General features: G+C 45.3%; 1 protein-coding gene across 1 annotated transcript in view; it reads right to left on the bottom strand.

The window, feature by feature from the left end:
- Positions 1-5,022: 5,022 nt before the first annotated feature.
- The window catches only part of vegfc (vascular endothelial growth factor c), a 64,813-nt gene continuing 46,676 nt past the window's right edge, over positions 5,023-23,159 (bottom strand). The window contains exons 6-7 of the mRNA XM_056280623.1: positions 9,829-10,159; positions 5,023-5,639 (exon numbers count right to left, since the gene is read on the bottom strand). Of these exons, the coding sequence (XP_056136598.1) occupies positions 5,531-5,639; positions 9,829-10,159 (440 nt within the window). The 3' untranslated portion in view covers positions 5,023-5,530. The remainder of the gene's footprint in view (positions 5,640-9,828; positions 10,160-23,159) is intronic.

Consider the following 23,159-nt stretch of genomic DNA (forward strand, 5'->3'; position numbering starts at 1 on the left):
CCTGGCCTTACTCCCCTTCCACCTGGTCTCTTGCACATACAGTATATCTACCTTCTTTCTCTCCATCATATCAGCCAGCTCTCTGCCTTTACCAGTCATAGTGCCAAGTCCAGAGTTGTAAAAACCAGGTCCAGAAAGTAAATGTCCAAACCGTGTATTTGCTCCAACCTTGTTACTAAACCAGCTGATTTCATTAGCTAGTTTTCCCTACCTAGTTGAGGAGTGGTGTTGACTAAAATCTGCTGGTGTAGTGCATGAGTGGAGCAAATACGTGGTTTGGACTTTTACTTTCTGGACCTGATTTTTACAACTCCGGTGTCAACATTCAATGTTCCGACTCTCACCTCCACACTCCTACCCTTGCTCCTCTCCCACTGCCTCTAGACGTGCCTTCCCTCGCTCCTTCGCCTTCGCCCAACAGTAGCATAGTTTCCACTGGCACCCTGCTGGCCAACAGTACCGGTTGCGGTCGTTGGTGACCCGGGTGTCGACAGATCCGTTATGGAAATCTGATTTATGATCCGCATATTTTATTTGACAAAGGTTTTACCCCGGATGCCCTTCCTGACTCAACCCTCCCCATTTACCCAGGCTTGGGACCGTCGCTAAGAATGCGCTGGCTTGTGCATCTCCAGTGCCTGGGTTATACATATTATTGTTAATGTACGCTTAGCCCCCCAAGTTCAGGGATGGTCGTTCCCCCTTAGTACATCTGTCACCATCTTACAGTGCTGTGACTGCAACTCTTCCCCAACCCTCTGTGAATAGTACACATGGCCATCGATACCCTAGTTTATGGGCACACCCATATCTGGTCATGAAACTGATCGTTGGTTTCGGTTGTTAGGCAACTGTATTGTTCTGTATTGTTTGTAAGGGTGGGAATGCCTGCAGTCAGTTGGGACTGAAGATGTCACTTAGATGAGTGATGAAACGAATCTGTCAGTTCTTTGATTTTCTTCCCTGGATCATTGAGCATGCATCAAGACCTCTTAAAAATGTCTTGGGGGGGGATAAAGTCATGTCACTGATGGATTGGTTTGGTTTGTCAAATGTCATTTTTAGGCCTTTCTATAATGTCAGGAAAACATCAACTCAACCTGAATGAGCGAACACCCCTTTTATAAGAGTTTGTATTGCACCGGGTAATAGTCTCCTCTTTGATTAAAAGCCGGTTTACACCGTTCCTTTCTATGCCATAGGAAATCCAGATTGATATGCAGGCTGTTGTTTTGCTATGATGCATGTCTAGTTGGTCCATTAGATCGGCTGATGCTGATGCTGACGAGCCGCCATGTAAACACAGCTGTCACCCACGATTCACAGCAGGGAGGGTGACGGACAGCAGATGGTCAGAGAGTACAGAAGACAGCATGTTCCTCTTTTCTGTCTGAGGCTGGTTATTAGCATGGTTCTCACACACACACTCAAACAGACACACACTCACACACAGACACACACACACACTCTGTCTGGGTGACTGACATGGCGCTGCAGAACTCTGTCTCCCAGAGGAAAGTCCGTCAGTTCCCCTTCAGAGCACTTCAGAATGAAATGTGTGTCTGTGTGTGCGTGTGTGTACATTTTTACGTCCTACCCTCTTGTGGCCGGACCGTTGCCGAGGTGAGAATACCGTGTGCGTGTAAGAACAGGCGATTTGGTGCTCCAGAGGTTGATGCGTAATCCGCTCCAGATGTGCCACATTTGCTGTTAAACCACCCGCACCACTCGTGTCAGCCTCAATGATTTTCGTTTCTGTCTGTGTGTGTGTGTGTCTGTGTGTGTGTGTGTGTGTGTGTGTGTGTGTGTGTGTGCAAAAATGACAGAGTTGTGTGTATTTGTGTGTCTGTTTCAAATAGAGACTAAAGCTAAATGTGTGTTTCAGGTGAACTTATTTTTAAACTCCAGTTTCCTCCATAGTTGTCAAAGTTTTTCCTCTAGAAGAAGAAGAAGAAGAAGAAGAAGAAGAAGAAGAAGAAGAAGAAAGTCACTTTATTTGGTCATTGTACAGGTTACAATGAGTCTGTATTTAACCCATCCTATTGTATAGGAGCAGTGGGCAGCTGCAGCGCCCGGGAACCAACTCCAGTTCTTTCCACTGCCTTGCTCAGGGGCGCAGGCAGGAGTATTAGCCCTACCATGCGTGTCTTTTTGAGGGTGGGAGGAAACCCACGCAGACACAGGGAGAACATGCAAACTCCACACAGAAAAGACCTGGGACGGCCTGGGGGTTCGAACCCACGGCCTTCTTGCTGTGAGGAGCAGTGCTAACCACTAGGCCGCCCCTGTTCATTGTGGTGAGAGTTTTATCTGCAACAAATCACCTAAATTCAGATGTGATTTAGAAAGAGCTATGGAAAGGAGGTGAAACTGCAAGACACACAAACACACATCATCATCGGTAGTCACTCGGGTTCGAGTGTGACCGTTCTGCCTCTGGGTCTTCAGGTGGGTGTAAAAGCCGATCCTGGCCGCATAACGGGGGGGGGGGGACGCCTGTGCGTGACGGCTTTTTACGTGGAGTGGCTGATACACACAAACACAGTCATGTGAATTGGTAGCTAGCTACTGAATCACGGATCTTTAAGGTCAAATTGTGACACGTCAACACTTCCGGCCCACATTTCTGTCTTTCATTCATGCCGATGCTCGAATTCAACGCTCGTCTTACCCGTCTTAAGGCAAGTGATGTGTTTTTAGTCCCCGTCTTTCTAGTCTCTTAAATGTGAAGAACAGTGAACAAACCTGTCGGTCTTCATGAACCGGTCGAAGGTTCCTCTCCAGTCCTGTTTTCCTGGGGGCTCCCAGAGGTTTGGAGAGGGATCAGATGAAGACTTAAGACTCCACACACATCCAAGCCAGACAGGAGCTGTACCCATGTAAGGGTGGCACACTGTAAAGCAGTAAAGCTCCTGGGGGATCTTAACCTGCCTCCTCCTGCTTATATCCAGAGATTAACAGTACAATGTTCTGATCCCACTGCCAACTGGCGATGTTGGTTTCAAACTATGTATTTGTTTCGTGATCGTTAATCTGAAACAAAGTCGATTGAACATCATCTTTATATTTAACGTCTTATTATCATGCAGTATGAACACGTGGAAGAAGCAATATTATCTGCCAGTCAGGTCATATTATATCACAGCCTCACGTTACATTAGCAACGAGCATCGTGAGACACCGCACACGACAACACATTGTCATGAGCTCGTCCTTTTTCATTTATGTTGCGGTGTAGGAATGAGCTGACGGAAGGAGTTGAAGAGAAACAGCTAAAGCGTTCAAAAACCTTCCCGCGCCACGTCGCGGCTGCTGTGAGCGCCAGTAAAACCTGTTGAGTTCCGGTCTGAGACACTTGTGCAGACTGCTCAGCGGGTTTTGTCAGAAGTGGGTCTGTGCTGACTCTGGTGTTGTGTTGAAAAATGGAAAATTAAAAAAGGAAGAGTGCCTCCAACCTCTGTTCCACCCTGTCTACGACTACTACTACTTTCGGCTGCTCCCGTTAGGGGGCGCCACAGCGAATCATCCGCTTCCATCTCTTCCTGTCCTCTGCATCGTCCACCCTGTCTGCAGCGATGTACTGGTACAAATCCGTTCTCCCATTTTAAAAAATCTGATCTGTGGGGCGTCTGGGTGGCCTAGCGGTCTATTCCGTTGCCTACCAACACGGGATCGTCGGTTCGAATCCCCGTGGTACCTCCGGCTTGGTCTGGCGTCCCTACAGACACAATTGGCCGTGTCTGCGGGTGGGAAGCCGGATGTGGGTATATGTCCTGGTCGCTGCACTAGCGCCTCCTCTGGTCGGTCGGGGAGCCTGTTCGGGGGGGAGGGGGAACTGCGGGGGAGTAGCGTGATCCTCCCTCGTGCTACGTTCCCCCGGTGAAGTTCCTCACCGTCAGGTGAAAAGAAGCGGCTGGTGACTCCACATGTTTCGGGCAAGGCATGTGGTAGTCTGCAGCCCTCCCCGGATCGGCGGAGGGGGTGGAGCAGAGACCGGGACGGCTCGGAAGAGTGGGGTAATTGGCCGGACACAATTGGTACAGCAGATTTCATTTACAGTCCATCGATCAGACGGGGTGTCTCAACGTTCCACGTCAGAAGAATTCCCCTTTCAACTAGTCAGCTTTTATCCATCAACAACCTCCTGTTAGGGGGCGCCACAGCGGATCGTCCATTTCCGCCTCTTCCTGTCCTCTCCGTCTTCCTCTGTCACACCAGCCATCTGCTTGTCCTCCTTCATCACATCCATAGACCTCCTCTTAGGCCTTCCTAATCCTGTCCTTCTTCATCACTCCCAATGAAAACCTTATCATCTTCATCTCTGCCACCTCCAGCTCCACCTCCTGCTCCTCCTCCTGTCTTTTCATCAGTGCCACTGTCTCCAAACCATACAACATAGCTGGTCTCAGAACCATCTTGTAAACCTTCCCTTTAACGCTTGCTGGTACCCTTCTGTCACAAATCACTCCTGACACTCTTCTCCACCCACTCCACCCTGCCTGCACCCTCTTCTTCACCTCTCTTCTGCACTCCCCGTTACTTTGGACAGTTGACCCCAAGTATTTAAACTCATACACCTTCATCACCTCCACTCCTTGCATCCTCACCATTCCACTGTCCTCCCTCTCATTCATGCATATGTATTCCGTCTTGCTGCTATTGACTTTCACTCCTCTTCTCTCCAGTGCATACCTCCACCTCTCCAGGCTCTCCTCCACCTCTCCATGCTCTCCTCCACCTGCACCCTACTCTCACTACAGATCACAATGTCATCCACAAACATCACAGTCCACAGAGACTCCTGCCTGATCTTGTCCGTCAACCAGTCCACCACTGCAAACAGGAAAGGGCTCAGAGCCGATCCTTGATGTTCTCCCACCTCCACCTTGAAACTTCAGATTGATTATTGACTATAAATTGCGAAATACATTCAGGTCATTCGGCAGCAAAACCAAACAAATTGAAAAGATGTGAGAAGATGGGAAGCGGGTTAACAATATACAACATATACTTTAATTCACAACTTATACTTTACAGGATACAAAAATATTGATCACAGTGTATTTTCATGGAAAAGATTGAATTACAGAGGATGAAAAAAACATTTAATAAATTATATAATCAATATCTGAATAATAAGACATAATTAATACAAAGAATAGTTTAAAAATCATTTTGACAATATTTTAAAAACAATTCATGAGTTTAGAGTCATTCTTTTTAGTTCATTCTGGTGTGTTTTCAGGGCAGTTTGTCTCCTTAAAAAAAAAAATGTCCATGAAAACCAACAAATTACACTTTAAATTTCCCATTGGCTCTGCATCCTCCACGTGCCAACTGTCTCCCATGTCTGTAAGGGTCCATTTTAATCCACTGGCTTTCGTTCCCAGTCCAGCTCCAACCTCCGTCTAATTACTTGGTGTTGTTGTTTTGGTTTTGTTTCAGCAGCGGTCACTGCTGATGGGGCAGACCGGCAGCTCTCTCTGGTCGCCGGCTAGTGCGTCACGAAGCGTCTCGTGTTGGGCGGATGCTAGTCCAGCCGTCTCCAGTGGGACGGGATGCAGCGGCACACCTCCTCGCTGAAGGAGAAACCCGGATCACACCTCCGTTTCCTCACCTCGCAGGGGGGCCTGTGACAACTTGGGAATGACAGAAAGAAGGTCAGGTTTACTTTCACTTTACCTTTCTTTAAAAGCAGAGCTCAGTTTCAGGGCTGGTTTTATTTGGGGGGGGGGGGGGGGTTACCGATATTTACCCCTTTTAATCCCCAACTGTACTTGGCCAATTACCCCACTCTTCTGAGCCTGGTCGCTGCTCCACCCCCTCTGCCGGTCCAGGGAGGGCTGCAGACTACCACATGCCTCCTCCAATACATGAGGAGTCACCAGCCGCTTCTTCTCACCTGACAGTGAGGAGTTTCACCAGGGGGACAAAGCACGTGGGAGGATCACGCTATTCCCCCTAGTTCCCGCTCCTCGACCGACCAGAGGAGGCGCTAATGCAGCGACCAGGACACATACCCACATCCGGCTTCCCACCCGCAGACACGGCCAGCTTTGTCTGTAGGGACGCCCGACCGAGCCGGAGGTAACACGGGGATTCGAACCGGCGATCCCCGTGTTGCTAGGCAACGGAATAGACCGCCGCGCCACCCGGACGTCCGCCCACGTTGTCCTCGATTCACGGTATTGCCATCTCACTTCTGCACCTCAAAATTAAGGAAATTAGGAGTTTTGTGAATTTGCGCTCTTGAATAAACACATAAATGTGAGGCGTCAACACGAGAGTTTCTGTCTCGTAGGTGAACGTGCTGACGTTGTTCCCAGGTAATGAAACGTAAACACTGGTCGCTATGAAAAAACACTATGTGAAATTCACGAGACAGGGAAGGTTTACAAGATGGTAGTGAGACCAGCTATGTTGTATGGTTTGGAGACAGTGGCACTGAAGAACATACAGGAGGAGGAGGTGGAGGTGGCAGAGGTGAAGATGATAAGATTTTCATTGGGAGTGATGAAGAAGGACAGGATTAGGAAGGAGTATATTAGAGGGACAGCTCAGGTTGGACGGTTTGGAGACAAAGCAAGAGAGACAAGATGGAGATGGTGTGGACATGTGTGGAGGAGAGATGCTGGGTATACTGGGAGAAGGATGCTGAATATGGAGCTGCCAGGGAAGAGGAGAAGAGGAAGGCCAAAGAGGAGGTGTATGGATGTGGTGAGGGAGGACATGCAGGTGACGGAGGAAGATGCAGAGGACAGGAAGAGATCTGCTGTGGTGACTCCTAATGGAAGCTGCCAAAAATAAAAAAAATAAAAAGAGGAGAGAATCACAAAACAAGCTATAGGAGTGGCACCACATGGCCCATTACATATTCCTGTAATGGAGTCCATGTGAAAGAGCATTTTGTGTCCTCAAGTTTAGTTAAATGTGTTCTCAAAAAAGGGGGAAAAAAATGGTCCAGTTTGACCCCTCACAGGCACCGTAGACCTCCTGAAGATGGACGACGAATAAAAAGTGAAGAGTAGCGCGGCAAAAAAAAAAAACCAAAAAAAAAAACCACACAACCAAAAGCGAGGCGTACGTAATGTATTTCCACACATCCTTTTTCCTGTAGACAACTGTGATTCTAAAACCAGCATGTCTTTTCTATTTTTAATAAACTGTGGAATACACAAGAGAACCCTCCCCCCCCCCACACACACACACACACATCCACTCTCGACCCTCTCTGACCCTGTTCAGCAATGATTTATGAGTGACTACTGCCTGTGTGTGTGTGTGTGTGTGTGTGCAAAAGGTCATGTGTGCTTTTATGTGACCGTGTGTGTGCACATGTGTTTTTGCTCCCTGGCCGTGAGAGGAAATGGTTAAGTGACAGCTCGGAGAAGTCATTGGCAGACATTGGTCTTGTATTACAGACCCGGTTCACCGCCTCGCCAAGCTGAAACTGCCTCGGCACAGTTTCCCCTGGAGAAACATAGCAGCACCGGTCCCGGCATCACCTGTAGGCCAACGCTCTCATGTATCGAGACGGGAGGAAACCACCGGTCACAGTCTTACACCCATTACAAGGGCCAAAATAACACTGCATTCACACACACATGCACATAAAATAAACAAAATAAATAGAAGTTTGTGCGTGGCCGATTACCTCACACTCGTCACTGCTGCAACCCCTCTGCCGATCGGGGGAGGGCTGCACACTACCACATGTCTCCTCCCATACATGTGGAGTCACCAGCCGCTTCTTCTCACCTGACAGTGAGGAGTTTCACCAGGGGGACGTAGCGCGTGGGAGGATCACACTATTCCCCCACCCCCACCCCCCCTCTGAACAAGCCGCCCAGACCGACCAGAGGAGGCGCTAGTGCAGCAACCAGGACACATACCCACATCCGGCTTCCCACCCACAGACACAGCCAGTTGTGTCTGTAGGGGCAGCCAACCAAGCTGGAGGCAACACGGGGAATCGAACCAAAGATCCCCGTGTTAGTAAGCGATGGAGTAGACCGCCACGCCACCCGGCTGCCCGGGAAATGTTTTGGAGTCTATCCCAGCATGCATTGGGCAGAAGGCAGGGAGATATTCTGGACAGATTATTGGTCGTTCACCTGCGTTGTAGTACTCGAGTCCAGGACTCGGACTCGAGTCCGACTCGAGTCCTGGTTTTCAGGACTCGTGACTCGACTTGGACTTGAGCACTGATGAGTCGTACTTGGACTTGGACACAAGCACTGACTGCATTCGGACTCAGAAGTTGGAGATGAGGACTCAGACTTGTTAATTGATAGAGACTGATTTTTTTGGTTTTTGTTAGTTTTTTGTAATAGGCCCTAATAATTTGGCATAAGATATTGATAGCTATATTAATACCGTAACATTGATCACCACATCAATAGCTTTTCTAAGGTGCCAGAGTGGAGCACTGGGGCCCATCTTGGAACTCAACTCAGACTCAACCTTGATTACTCGGACTCGGACTCAGGTAATGGGGGCTTAACTGGGACTCGGACTTGGGCTTGCACTCAAACACTGGGGACTTGAGACTCGACTCGGACTTGAGGTTCAGTGACTCGACTACAACACTGTTGTTCACATACAGTCGATAATGTGATGAAGGTGAATAACTGAATTAAGGTGATATTGTCATGTGTAGTGTTTAATCAATGCCACATCTTCAATAATCGTGAGTTTACAAAACTCATTGGATAAATGAATTGTGCAATGGAAGTTGTGCTGTTTGTGACCCTGCTTCCAACTTTGTGTTCAAGACTTAATGGAAAATGTCTCCGTTTACTTAATGGAAAATGTCTCCGTTTTTGTGCTTTTCCAGCCGTCCAAAGATTTTCTGATGATAAGCTCTTTCATTTTACTGAACATGAACGCTGTTTCCGTCTCACATCATACACTTGTCCACAAATGTCTACTGCTGCTCGCCAAGTTGTCCTTTTTCTGTCGTTTCCGGGTTGGAAGCCAGTAGTACAACAAAATCGCTGAAAGAACTCTGATTAAGATGAATACAAAACACAGTAAAATCAAATGACTGATGAAAAATCTTGCTTTGGCTTGGTCGGGCGTCCCTACAGACACAATTGGTCGTGTCTGCGGGTGGGAAGCCAGATGTGGGTATTTGTCCTAGTCTCTGCACTAGCGCCTCCTGGTCGGTCAGGGCACCTGTTCAAGGGGGAGGGGGAACTGGGGGGGAGTAGCGTGATCCTCCCACGTGCTACATCCCCCTGGCGAAACTCCTCACAGGTGAAAAGAAGCGGCTGGTGACGCCACATGTATCGGAGGAGACATGTGGTAGTCTGCAGCCCTCCCTGGATCGGCAGAGGGGGTGGAGCAGAGACCGGAAGCATGGGGTAATTGGCCGGATACAATTGGGGAGAAAAAGGGAGGAGAAAAAAAATCTAGCTCTGTTAATTGTATTATGCTTGTGTAAATTTAGACCTTAATTCGAGTAAGATAGTTTGATGAAAGTGTTCATTTGGAAGTTGCGATAATCAAATTATTGCTGATTAAAACCAACATTTTTAAGTTGCATGTTACAAGTTGCACACTGAGCGACACACCATTCACACCTGTGGCCAATTTAGAGAGTCGACTTAACATGCGTGTCTTTGGGCTGTGGGAAAGAAACTTGTGCAAATGCACAGAAAATGTGCAAACTCCATGTGGAACAACTGGACTCAAAACACAGGCCTTATTATGAGGCGACAAGTCTGAATGCTACACCACTGTACCGCCAGTCCACAACACAGCACAAGCTCTGTTCCTCAGTCCACTGCGCATTACTCCATTATTCTTACATCCACCACTCCTTACCTGCAGGTAGCTTGGTGGAACCTCCGTCCTCTGAGGAAACACCTGTTGGGCGACTCGTTGCATTCGCAGGAACATTTGGTTTTGTTGAGTGGTTGGTGTCTCGGACACGTCTTGTTGCAGGTGCACTGGCACGTCTCCTTGTTGAAGACGTGACTGATTGGGCAGACGGTGGGGGCGGGTACGTTGCAGACGCACTGGCAGCTGTTGCGGTCCATGTGTCTGTTGGGGCCGCAGTCGCCGTGAGCTGGACCCCGACGCCGGCAGACGCACTGACAACTCTCAATGTCCAGCTCCTTGTCTGGGCCACACATATCTGCCGGAAATAAGTCTGCTAAGGAGAAACAAGAAGACAGGAGAGATGTTGGGGAATGTTAATAAGAGAATAAGATAAAGAGTTCGAGACTGGATGGATGGTAGTGTTTATTACACTGCCTGATACGCATCTGCTGTGAATGCAGACACACAGTTAACACACTGAAGAACGTGTCGTTTCCTAAAAATAATCTCATCTCATCTCATCATCAGCCGCTTCTCCGGGGTCGGGTCGCGGTGGCAGCAAGCTAAGTAGGGCACTCCAGACGTCCCTCTCCCCAGCAACGCCCTCCAGCTCCTCCTGGGGGATCCCAATGTGTTCTCAGGCCAGATTGGACATGTAGTCCCTCCAGCGAGTTCTGGGTCTACCCCGGGGTCTCCTCCCAGTTGGACGTGCCCGGTAAACCTCCAAAGGAAGGCGCCCAGGAGGCCTCCTGATCAGATGCCCGAACCACCTCAACTGGCTCCTTTCGATGCGAAGGAACAGCGGCTCTATTCTGAGCTCCTCACCCTTTCTGAGCTCCTCACTCTATCTCTAAGGCTGAGCCCAGACACCCTACGGAGGAAACTCATTTCAGCCACTTGTATTCGCAGTCTCACCCTTACGGTCACTACCCAAAGCTCATGACCACAGGTGAGGGTTGGAACGAAGATTGACTGGTAAATTGAGAGCTTTGCCTTCCAGCTCAGCACCTTCTTCACCACAACGGCCCGGCACAACGTCCACATTACTGCTAATGCTGCATCAGCACAATTTGCAAACAATAAAATGCAAATTAGTTCCCATCAGATCCTTTTAAATGAATAAAACCCTCAACGTAGTTTGACGTGTCCTATGTCTCATGCCCATACCTCAACACCCATGACAAAGATGAACCAGTTAAGATGAACAGACAGCTGATCATGCGATTAAATTCTGTTTGCATTTCATTTTTTTTAGTTTGGCAAACGCCTTTCCATCGGCCACTTAGTGCATGAACTCTTTTTCGACAAATGCAGAAATCAACTCAAGCGAGCGCATAAAGTTTTTTTTCTGAAATTATGTGTTTCCAGTCAGCCTTTTCCCATTCAACATGTCAAATGTTGCATAAACCCACTTGACGGAATCCGCAGTACAGCTTAACTGTAATGAAGTATAAACTGTCTCGTCACAAACACAGCAGCTTGTGCTTGTAAATACAACAGCATAGTGTAATATGATTATTTTTAGTGGAATTTCATCAGTACCACGGGTGACGTTTTTGTGGAATATAGAGTAGAAAAAATATGATCTATGAGAAAAGTACTGAATTTGTCTTTATAAACACACAAATACACGTATCCTGCCCCTTCTTCTTCTTCTTCTTCTTCTTCTTTCGGCTTGTTCCCTGTTTCTCAGGGGTCACCACAGCAGATTTTTGCCTTCCATAGCTTTCCGTCTGATGCATCCCTCTCCCGCAGTCCAACCCTCCTCATGTCCTCCTCTATCTGGGCTCTCCGTCTTTTCCTTGGTCTTCCTCTTTTTCTTCTGCCAGGTATTTCTGAGTCCAATACCTTTTTTTCCCTATATAGTCCATGCCTCCTCTCAGTACATGTCCAAACCATCTCAGTCTTGTCTCTCTCAACTTCTCATCCATTCCTCTGATCTTGAACACAGCTCTCACTTCATTTCTCTTCCTGTCTTTTCTAGTCACTCCCAAGGACCAAGGCAGCATGTTCATCTGCTACCTGTAATATAGATTCTAGCCTCTCTGTTGTTGTCACTGCTTCCATACCATAGAGCATGGCAGGCCTAACCATTGATTTGTATACCCTGCCCTTTACCCTAAACAGCATTCTTTTGTCACAAAGTACTCCAGCTACCTTTCTTCATGAATCCCACCCAGATTGTGTCCTTTTCTTGACTTCCTTCTCACCACTGCCTTCTGTCTGTATTGTCAATCCTAAGTACTTGAATTTCTTAACTTCTGGGACATCTTCTCCTCCTAAGGTCAATGCTGGACTTTCTACTTGCTTATTTATACACAGGTACTCAGTCTTTGTTCTGCTGATCTTTAGTCCTCTAATCTCTAGTGCTTCTCTCCAATCTTCAAGATCTCTCTCCAACCTTTCCCTTTCCTTGTATGCTAGCGCGGTCATTAGCAAACATCAAGTTCCATGGTGGCTCTTTCTTAAGATGTTTTGTGAGGCTGTCCATCAATATCGCAAACAGGAAAGGGCTCAACTCTGGTCCTTGATGCAGTCCTACCTTTACCTCAAACTCGCTTGTTGTTCCCACTGCACATTGAACTACAGTCTTACAATCCCTGTACATGTCCTGAATTATGCTGATGTAATTTTCTGCCACTCCCTTCGCTCTCAGGCAGTACCACAACTCCTCTCTCGGTACTCTTGTCATATGCCTTCTCCAAATCAATAAATACACAGTGCAATTCTTTCTGCCCTTCAATGTATTTTTCAGCTAAGGTCCTGAGAACAAATATTGCATCTGTGGCACTTCTTCATGAAGCATATATGTTCCTATACAAATCAGTCCACTTATTAGTTTTGCAATCAGTTTCTTTTTTAAGGAGAAGACAACATGAAAGGTCATTCAGAGTGTATTTTGCTTCACACCCCTTCACTTTCCCCACATTTTGTTATGTTACAGCCTTATTCCAAAATGGATTAAATTCCTTTTTTTCTCATCAATCTACACACAATACCCCATAATGACAAAGTGAAAAAGGTTTTGTAGAATTTTTTTTTAAATTTATTAAAAATAAAAAACTGAAATGTTGCATGTACATAGGTATTCACACCCTTTTCTATGACACTCAAAATTGAGCTCAGGGTCATCCTGTTTCCACTGATCATCCTTGAGATGTTTTTACATCTTGATTGGAGTCCACCTGTAGTAAATTCAATTGATTGGACATGATTTGGAAAGGCACACACCTGTCTATATAAGGTCCCACTGTTGACAGTGCATGTCAGAGCAGAAACCAAGCCATGAAGTCAAAGGAATTGTCTGTGGACCTCCGAGACAGGATTGTATCGAGGCACAGATCTGGGGAAGGGTACAAAAAATTTCTACAGCTTTGAAGGTCCCGAAGAGCACAGTGGTCTCCATCATTCGTAAATGGAAGACGTTTGGATCCACCAGGACTCTTCCTAGAGCTGGCCGCCCAGCCAAACAGAGCAATCGGGGGAGAAGGGCCTTGGTCAGGGAGGTGACCAAGAACCCGATGGTCACTCTGACAGAGCTCCAGCGTTCCTCTGTGGAGATGGGAGAACCTTCCAGAAGGACAACCATCTCTGCAGCACTCTACCAATCAGGCCTTTATGGTAGAGTGGCCAGACGGAAGCCTCTGCTCAGTAAAAGGCACATGACAACCCGCTTGGAGTTTGCCAGAAAGCACCTAAAGGACTCTCAGACCATGAGAAACAAGATTCTCTGGTCTGATGAAACCAAGATTGAACTCTTTGGCCTGAATGCAAAACGTCACGTCTGGAGGAAACCAGGCACCTCTCATCACCTTGCTAATATCATCCCTACAGTGAAGCATGGTGGTGGCAGCATCATGCTGTGGGGATGTTCTTCAGTGGCAGGAACTGGGAGACTAGTCAGGATCGAGGGAAAGATGAATGGAGCAAAGTACAGAGAGATCCTTGACGAAAACCTGCTCCAGAGCGCTCAGGACCTCAGACTGGGGCGAAGGTTTACCTTTCAACACAACAACGACCCTAAGCACACAGCCAAGACAATGAAGGAGTGGCTTCGGGACGACTCTGTGAATGTCCTTGAGTGGCCCAGCCAGAGCCCAGACTTGAACCCCATTGAACATCTCTGGAAAGACCTGAAAATAGCTGTGCAGTGACGCTCCCCATCTAACCTTACAGAGCTCGAGAGGATCTGCAGAGAAGAATGGGAGAAATACCCCAAATATAGGTGTGCCAAGCTTGTAGCTTCATACCCAAGAAGACTTGAGGCTGTAATCGCTGCCAAGGGTGCCTCAACCAAGTACTGAGTAAAGGGTGTGAATACTTATGTATATGCAATATTTCAGTTTTTTATTTTTAATAAATTTGCAAAAATTTCTACAAAACATTTTTCACTCTGTTCTTATGGAGTATTGTGTGTAGATTGATGAGAAAAAAAAGGAATTAAATCTATTTTGGAATAAGGCTGTAACATGACAAAATGTGGGGAAAGTGAAGGGGTGTGAATACTTTCCGGATGCACTGTATATGCACTAGGAATTTAGCTTGGCATTGTTGGTACAGAGGAAAAAAAATAAGATAAAATAAAAATAAAGTAAAATAAGTACGTGAAAAAATTATATATATATGTAAACATATCTAGAAAAAAGTAAAAATTGAAAATAGCAAACAATAAGTCAGTGGGTTCTGTTGATAAGTCGGACTGCAGCAGGGAAGAAACTGTTGTTGCTGCGTGAGGTTTTGGTCCCGATGGACCTCGGCCTCTTGCCAAAGGGCAGAGTCTCAAAAAGGTGGGGTCCAGGGTGGGAGGTGTCGGCGTTACTGATTGGAATGTTGCTCGTCCGCCTGCCCGGACTTGGTGATGCAATCACAAAAGCTTGTCTGTTTTGGAGGATGTTAAGCTGATTGGATTTTGATGTAACATAAGTAACAATTCTATTTATTTATTTTTCTTTGCTTATTTTTTGGCATAAGTTGCTGAATGATAATATGACTGGGCGTGACATGGGGAGACAAGGTAAAAGGGTCAATTTTCATTTTAATTTTTCTTTTAGTAAGGAAATGTGTCAGCAATAGACCAGATATTAAATCTGCAGTGTTTTGCCATTTGTATCCTTACATCCTAGTTTTATTCGAAGTATCTGAGATATTCAAGGTAAACAAACATGTCTGTACCTTTAACAGTTAACACTTGTAAGAATTATGTGTTGTCAATGTGAAGAATAATCTTTAAAAACATCCCGGTCACATTACAACTATGTTACCCCAACAATGAAACACACCCATAAATACAACTGTTACCCCAACAATGAAACACACCCATGAATACAACTGTTACCCCAACAATGAAACACCCATAAATACAACTGTTACCCCAACAATGAAATACGCCTATAAATACAACTGTTACCCCAACAATGAAACACACCCATAAATACAACTATGTTACCCCAACAATGAAACACACCCATGAATACAACTGTTACCCCAACAATGAAACACCCATAAATACAACTGTTACCCCAACAATGAAACACCCATGAATACAACTGTTACCCCAACAATGAAACACACCCATAAATACAACTATGTTACCCCAACAATGAAACACACCCATGAATACAACTATGTTACCCCAACAATGAAACACACCCATAAATACAACTGTTACCCCAACAATGAAACACCCATGAATACAACTGTTACCCCAACAATGAAACACCCATAAATACAACTGTTACCCCAACAATGAAACACCCATGAATACAACTGTTACCCCAACAATGAAATGCACCCATGAATACAACTGTTACCCCAACAATGAAACACCCATGAATACAACTGTTACCCCAACAATGAAACACCCATAAATACAACTGTTACCCCAACAATGAAACACCCATGAATACAACTGTTACCCCAACAATGAAACGCACCCATGAATACAACTGTTACCCCAACAATGAAACACCCATAAATACAACTGTTACCCCAACAATGAAACACACCCATAAATACAACTATGTTACCCCAACAATGAAACACACCCATAAATACAACTGTTATCCCAACAATGAAACACACCCATAAATACAACTATGTTACCCCAACAATGAAAGACACCCATGAATACAACTGTTACCCCAACAATGAAACACGCCTATAAATACAACTGTTACCTCAACAATGAAACACGCCTATAAATACAACTGTTATCCCAACAATGAAACATGCCCATAAATACAACTATGTTACCCCAACAATGAAACACACCCGTGAATACAACTGTTACCCCAACAATGCAACACGCCCATGGCGCCAGAGTTAACGTCATCACGTGGCCTTGTGATTTTCTTTTAGAAATGATTTTGGACATTTAAGATTTGCAGCTGAAGTCCACAAAGTTGAAATTCCCAGAATAACTTAGTTACAAGTTACAAGAAGAATAACTTAGTTACAAGTTACAACAACAATGATAACTTAGTTAAGTAGGTACTGCTAAAAAGACATGATTCTTCTAAGTTATTTTTCTCATTTGCTGTATAGTGTAATGAAGTTCATCCCCAAACACTGCACCACCTTTGCTTAAATGTATATTGATGGCGTCCGGGTAGCGTAGCAGCCTATTCCGTTGCCTACCAACATGGAGGATCGCCGGTTCGAATCCCTGTGTTACCTCCGGCTTGGTCGGGCGTCCCTACAGACACAATTGGCTGTGTCTGCGGGTGGGAAGCCGGATGTGGGTATGTGTCCTGGTCGCTGCACTGGCGCCTCCTCTGGTCGGTTGGGGGCGCCTGTTCAGGGGGGAGGGGGAACTGGGGGGAATAGTGTGATCTTCCCACGCGCTACGTCCCCCTGGGGAAACTCCCCACTGTCAGGTGAAGAGAAGCGGCTGGTGACTCCACATGTATGGGAGGAGGCATGTGGTAGTCTGCAGCCCTCCTGGATCGGCAGAGGGGGTGGAGCAGAGACCGGGACGGCTCGGAAGAGTGGGGTCATTGGCCGGATACAATTGGGGAGAAATTGGAGGGGGGGAAAAGAAAAAAAATATGTCGCTGAAGTGGATTATTCAGTCAAAAAAAATAAGGTAGTCATCTTTAAAATCTGTTACTTTGCCTAATGAAAAGGTTGACCTTAGTTTTTTTTTAATAAATCACAAATTATAGAACAAAGCTCATATGTGTGGTAGCTGCTTTACTCACATCGACTTTCCCGAGTTATTTTGTGAATAGCAGGGCTGTTCTCTGTATTGTGACTTTCTTTTTTCCCAGTCACACAGAATTAACACTGAAATAACACCGTCAGCCGGCCTTTTCCCTTTTCCTCGAGGTTTGTGTACCGAGTACGGCAAGAAGAGAGGTAAATATTTGCAGCTCTTCACTGTGGCAGCTGAAGGGTCAAAGGACAAACTGGGCGGTCATCCTGGATATCACGTCAGATTCTTGGTATTCTGAAAACTCGTTTGGCAAAACTTTTTTATTCCGGTTAAATGTAAATTGTTTTAAGGCGGCATCTGAAATTCCTCGTTCTTCGTTAGGAGACTTTACGGAAATATAACCGGAGATACATTTCAGGTTGGTGAGGTGAGGAAAAACAACAGAAGTTGGGGAAACTGCGCTGCTTTCTTTTCTGTGTGTTTTTTTTCTTCATTTTTTCTGGTTTACATGCGTCCCTGCTCCGCTGTCTGACACGTCAGCCGAGGTCCAACGAGAAGTGGAACAGTTCTGTGGAAGACGACTGATTTTGCAAGTTCAATTTGGATGTTATTTAACAAGCGAGAGCCAAACAGGTGCTTTTATTTTGAAAAAAACTTAAATTAACGTTGCATTGTGAGTCAGCTGTGAACCTTGTTCGAGTTTTGTCAATTACTGGTTGTGGTCACTCAGGAAACACTTTCACTCTCTCTCTCTCTCTCTCTCTCTCTCTCTCTCTCTCTCTCTCTCTCTCTCTCTCTCTCTCTCTCTCTCTCTCTCTCTCTCTCTCTCTCTCTCACTGGTCAGCGGTTCACTGTGGAAACAAACCAAAACATTTTTGGTTGACACTCCAGTGGATTTCGAAAGAAAACCTTCCATTTTTCACTGATGAGAGAAAGGTCTTGTTTCACAGGAAAAGAATTGTCTCACAACTATTGTTTTATTCCCTATATAAAGAAAGGTTTTGCTCAAATAAGGCTGTTGCCTGAGTTGAAAGGCAATATACACAGGAATATCTGAATCAAATAACAGTTTGGGCTCAATCCCCACAACACAACATAGCAAGTACTGTGTGTGTGTGTGTGTGTGTGTGTGTGTGTGTGTGTGTGTGTGTGTGTCTTGTATTCAACCAGACTGAGGACCGGGGTCAATAGGTGCAGGGGGAAGGGGGTTTCAAACATTGACACATACACACAGCAGATACCCAACGCCACCACAACCCTCTGCCGGTGGCCGTTGCACAACCGGTCTGTACAAAACCCAACAGCATACGGATTTAGTCTTTTGTTATGTGCTATTGTTTGCTGTAAAGGACCCGGCTTCCCGGGTCGAAACGCTTCGACAAATCCCTGTCAGTAGGACCTGAAGAGCTGCTTAGACAATGAAGGCCTGGTCTGAAAAGGCCTCAAAACTTCCACAAAATTATAAATAAATCAGCGATATGGTCTGTCGCATAAGTACATAGTTTTTCTCAAACGTCGTACATTGGAGTGATAAAAATGGTTCTGGTTTCTTCTGTTAGCCCTAAGTGCCACTGTTAGCGTCAAACAAAGTGCCGTTTGGGACGTCAGATAACATTAGATAACAATGAGAAGGTCGGATTCGAGGAAATCTGGGTACGAAAAGTTTTGTAACTTTATTGTAACCAAAGTCAGCACCCACTTCCCGCAGTGATTGGCCAGGCGTGTTTGGCTGTGAAAATGAGCGGCATTTCGAGTGGTCTGCAAATTCTGTTCAGTTTCTTCTTCGCACAAATACCACTGCGTTGACTGCTCACTGCTCACCATGAATAGTTTTACGGCAAAACTCTCTTTATTTGGTTTTGTTTGATGCTTCATGTCACGATCCCAAAGACTTCCTGTTTATTACCCTAACCCTCTCTGATGGACAGCTTCTTACTTAGGCTAGTTGCCACAGAGTATGACTCACTTCTGCAATGACTTGTCCATCGTGGTTGCACCATTTGTTGTACAACAGTTGAAGGATCGCATCTAACAGTACATATTCACATATTCACCGTGTGTGAATGTTTATTGTGCATGTATGTACAGTATGTATTTACGTATACATGTATATGCACATTATGGATGTATGTAAAGTACATTGTAATGGCAAACAACTGAAGCCAAATTCATTCTATGTGTATAATTATAATAAAGCCTTATCGTAATTCTGATTATAACTGAATTTCCGCAGCAAAGCTTGTTTAGATAGGCTGTCTAGAAGTGGAAATATGTCATCTTCATTGATGCTGATGCCCAACAGTGCCAAATAGCCCTTGAGCAAGGTATTTAAACTGTATTTAACTTCTCAAGAGCACAGTTAAGTCATGGTTTGTTAAACACTGTGATAGAAAAGGATGTGGCTTGCCGAAGCTCTTAAAAATGTCAAATGCATTACACAGCCTGAAAAAAGTTTTTCTTTGACACTCGTAAAAATGGCAGGCAGTGTTGGGGAAGTGAAAGATGAGAACAGTCCATTGGCTGTGTAATTTAACTGAGAAAAACCAAGAGGCTTTTTTTGCAGGAAATAAAATGCATGAAAACATTTATTACAAGGCTTCAGTGAGATTTCTGACCAAAATGACTTCTTCCTCGGGAGAGGCTTAACTCCTGTGGCAAAATGTGAGGTTGGTTAAGGTTAGGAAATACTTTCGATGGGAATGTCGTGTAAATGCCTAGAACCAAACTGTTGTTATTCGCCAGATCCCATATTAGGGTTAAGCCTGTTCTCAAGTGGGTCCCAAAGAGCAAGGAAGGAAGGTCATTTCTCATTTTGGTGTCGGGTGAACATAGTGCTCAGATGTCACATTTAAGGGAGTCCTGTTAGCAGTTTCATGGATCAATTAAAAACAACTTCTTTTCTTTTTTTTTTGCTTTACCAGTTGTGTCACCTTCTAAACCAACTACTTGCCTACTTCACCTTTTACCAGCAAAACTTTTTAAAGACCTCTGGCCTTTCCTGGGACCTACAATGCTGGACATTGTTAATGTAGCACTTACTAATGGTGTTTTTCACGGCCTCTCTACTTAAGAAACCACACCTTGATCCAGGGTCTCTTGACTATCAACCAGTCTCAAATCTTCCATTCTTTTAGTACTAGAGAGAGTTGTGTTTCAACAACTTTCGACCCATATAGAAGCAAACTATCTATATGAACCTTTTCAGTCAGATTTCAGGGCCTGTCACTCCACAGAAACTGTTCTGACCAGAGTGGTACGTGATCTTTTACTTTCGATGGACTCTGATTCCACCTCTGTGCTTCTACTGCTGGACCTCAGTGCAGCCTTTGACATGCTTCCCGAAGGAGGTGGGTAGTGTAACGACCATGGATGAGTAGACTCGCTAGCCCTTGGCTAACAGGTCGGACCCTTCAGTTGACTGGTTAACGTAGTCGACCCTTTAGTCGACTACGTAAAGGGCCGAGAGATCCGGGTTTGTGTCCTGACTGCGGCCGTTTCCGGCTGCCCCCTGAATTCGCAAATTGCGTTGTCGCATATCGAACTGCTTTCCCGGTATTGTGACCTCTACCTACCTTTTGACCAAGTAAACTATTTTGTGAGGTAAACCTGCCTGTCTTTGAGTTATGTATTTGGGTGCTCATCTGTGAGTCACCCTTAAACTGTCACAATTTTGGACTTTCAGGATTTAGATTGTATCATACAATTTATTGATTTCCTTTGAGTTTGCACTATCTCTTCCTCATTCTGGCATTTTCTGCTTTACAATGCCTTGCACAGTGATTGAAGAATTGCATCCAGCTTTGTACAACAAAGTTGTAAGAGTATAACTGTATGACAAATGAAACTATTGAACTTAGGCATATTAGTAATAATAGTATTGAACATAAATACCATTGAATACTTAATGGTATACTGGCTCAATGCACTGCTGATCACCAGCCCACTGTTAAAGCATCAACTATGCAGAATTAATTCATTCATTCATCCTCACCCACTTCTCTGGGGTTGGGTCGCGGTGGCAGCAACCTAAGTAGAGCACTGCAGACGTCCTCCTCAGCAATGCCGTCCAGCTCCTCCTGGGGGATCCCAAGGTTTTCCCGGGCAAGATTGGACATGTAGTCCCTCCAGCAAGTTCTGGGTCTACCCCAGGGTCTCCTTCCAGTTGGCCATGCCTGGAAAACCTCCAAAGGAAGGTGCCCAGGAGGCATGCTAACCAGATGCCCAAACTACCTCAACTGGCTCCTTTCGATGCGAAGGAACAGCAGCTCTAGTCTGAGCTCCTCACCCTGTCCGAGCTCCTCACCCTATCTCTAAGGCTGAGCCCAGACACCCTACGGAGGAAACTCATTTCAGCTGCTTTTATCTGTGATCTCACCCTTTCGGTCACTACCCAAACTTATGACCATAGGTGAGGGTTGGAACGAAGATTGACTGGTAAATTGAGAGCTTTGCCTTCCGGCTCAGCTCGCTCTTCACCACAACAGTCCAGTACAACGTCCGCATTACTGCTGATGCTGCACCAATCCACTTGTCAATCTCCGGTGGATTGAAAGGCGGACAATGCAGAATGCCAGAACAAATGTAGTTTACACAATATCTGTATTTCAAATGAATAGTTAACATGTCTACCCTGCTGTATGTTTTTATTTCATGCTTTATATAAGGACCTCTTGTGATTGTAGTGAGAAGATGTATTGCTTTTGACAAACAGCAATTGCTGCTTCTAATCTACATACTACTTTAAAAATATTGAAAATACGGACAGTTAACTGGTCAGCAAAATGGAAGTTCCCCAGATTTAATTTTAGTTTTAGTTATGATAAACTGTATCATAGCAAGCTGAGATCCCTGCTGTGTTCCTAAACAGTCACGATGTCCGCCCTGTGGAAAACTGTGATAGTTCTCAAGTTTGTTATTTTCCAACATAGATAAAAGATGAGTCAATTTATTAAGTAGATAATCAGACTTCTAATTCACAGCATCTGTGTTTGCATTCATACATGCACCTCGTGAATGTGTGTGTGTGTGTGTGTGTGTGTGTGTGTGCGTGCACATCAGTGGAATCCGCATTCTGAGGTCTGTGCATTCTTCTGCCTCTCATTTGTTTACACTGGGTCCACACAATGTTATCATAGCAATACACTCACACACACACACACACTTATTCTCACAAAATCACACACAAGCACACGCACACTAAAACAACCAGACACACAAGGAAACACGTACGCTCAAAAAACATGTTCTACATGGGGGGGGGGGGGGGTCATAAATAATTCTGAGTGAATACACAAATATTCTCATGTCACAAACGCTAACACGCAGATACTTTAGTAATACTTACTCTGTGTGTGTGTGTGTGTGTGTGTGTGTGTGTGTGTGTGTGTGTGTGTGTGTGTGTGTTCATGTTCGTGTGAGTTCATTTGAATGATCAGGAATGAGAGAAAAGAAAATCATTGTTAAGATTATATTGTGTGGGTAAAGCTTTAGTCAAATATTTTGTGAGCCATATGTTTATGGGGAAATTTGGTTTTCAGTCAAACAACAAAGTATCAGCTAAGCATGAATTTTAAAATGAATTAGTGTCAGTTTTACTGAGTTTAGGTACGCTGAAGGTGAAGGTGCCAAATGAAATCACAAGGAGAAATACAGATTCTTTCCCCATTTTCTGTAGAAAAAAAAATTGCTTTTGAGTCTTATAATTTGTTTTCTTTGCAAGTATAGATTGCAATCAGCAAAAAGTTACCATGTATTTATTTCGTATTTACTCAAAAACTTTAAACTCTGTGAAACTAAATCATGCAACAGCCAATGAAAACACCGGCAACCTGTCAGGTGATGATGTCGAGTGAGTGATTTCAATTTGGATTCCAGTCATCCATCCATTATCCAAACCACCTATCCTGCTTTCATGGTCACTGTGACACTGGAGGCTCTCTCAGCAGCCATTGGGCGGCAGGCAGGGAGACACCCTGGACAGGCCGCCAGCCTATCACAGGGCCCACACACATTCACACCCAGGGACAATTTAGTATGATCGATTCACCTAACCTACATGTCTTTGGACTGTGGGAGGAAACCGGAGCACCCAGAGGAAACCCACACAGACACGGGGAGAACATGCAAACTCCACAAGGAGGATGACCCCCTAGGTTGGACTACCTCGGGGCTCAAACCCAGG

This window comes from Lampris incognitus, chromosome 5, assembly GCF_029633865.1.
Source record: "Lampris incognitus isolate fLamInc1 chromosome 5, fLamInc1.hap2, whole genome shotgun sequence".
NCBI lineage: Eukaryota > Metazoa > Chordata > Actinopteri > Lampriformes > Lampridae > Lampris > Lampris incognitus.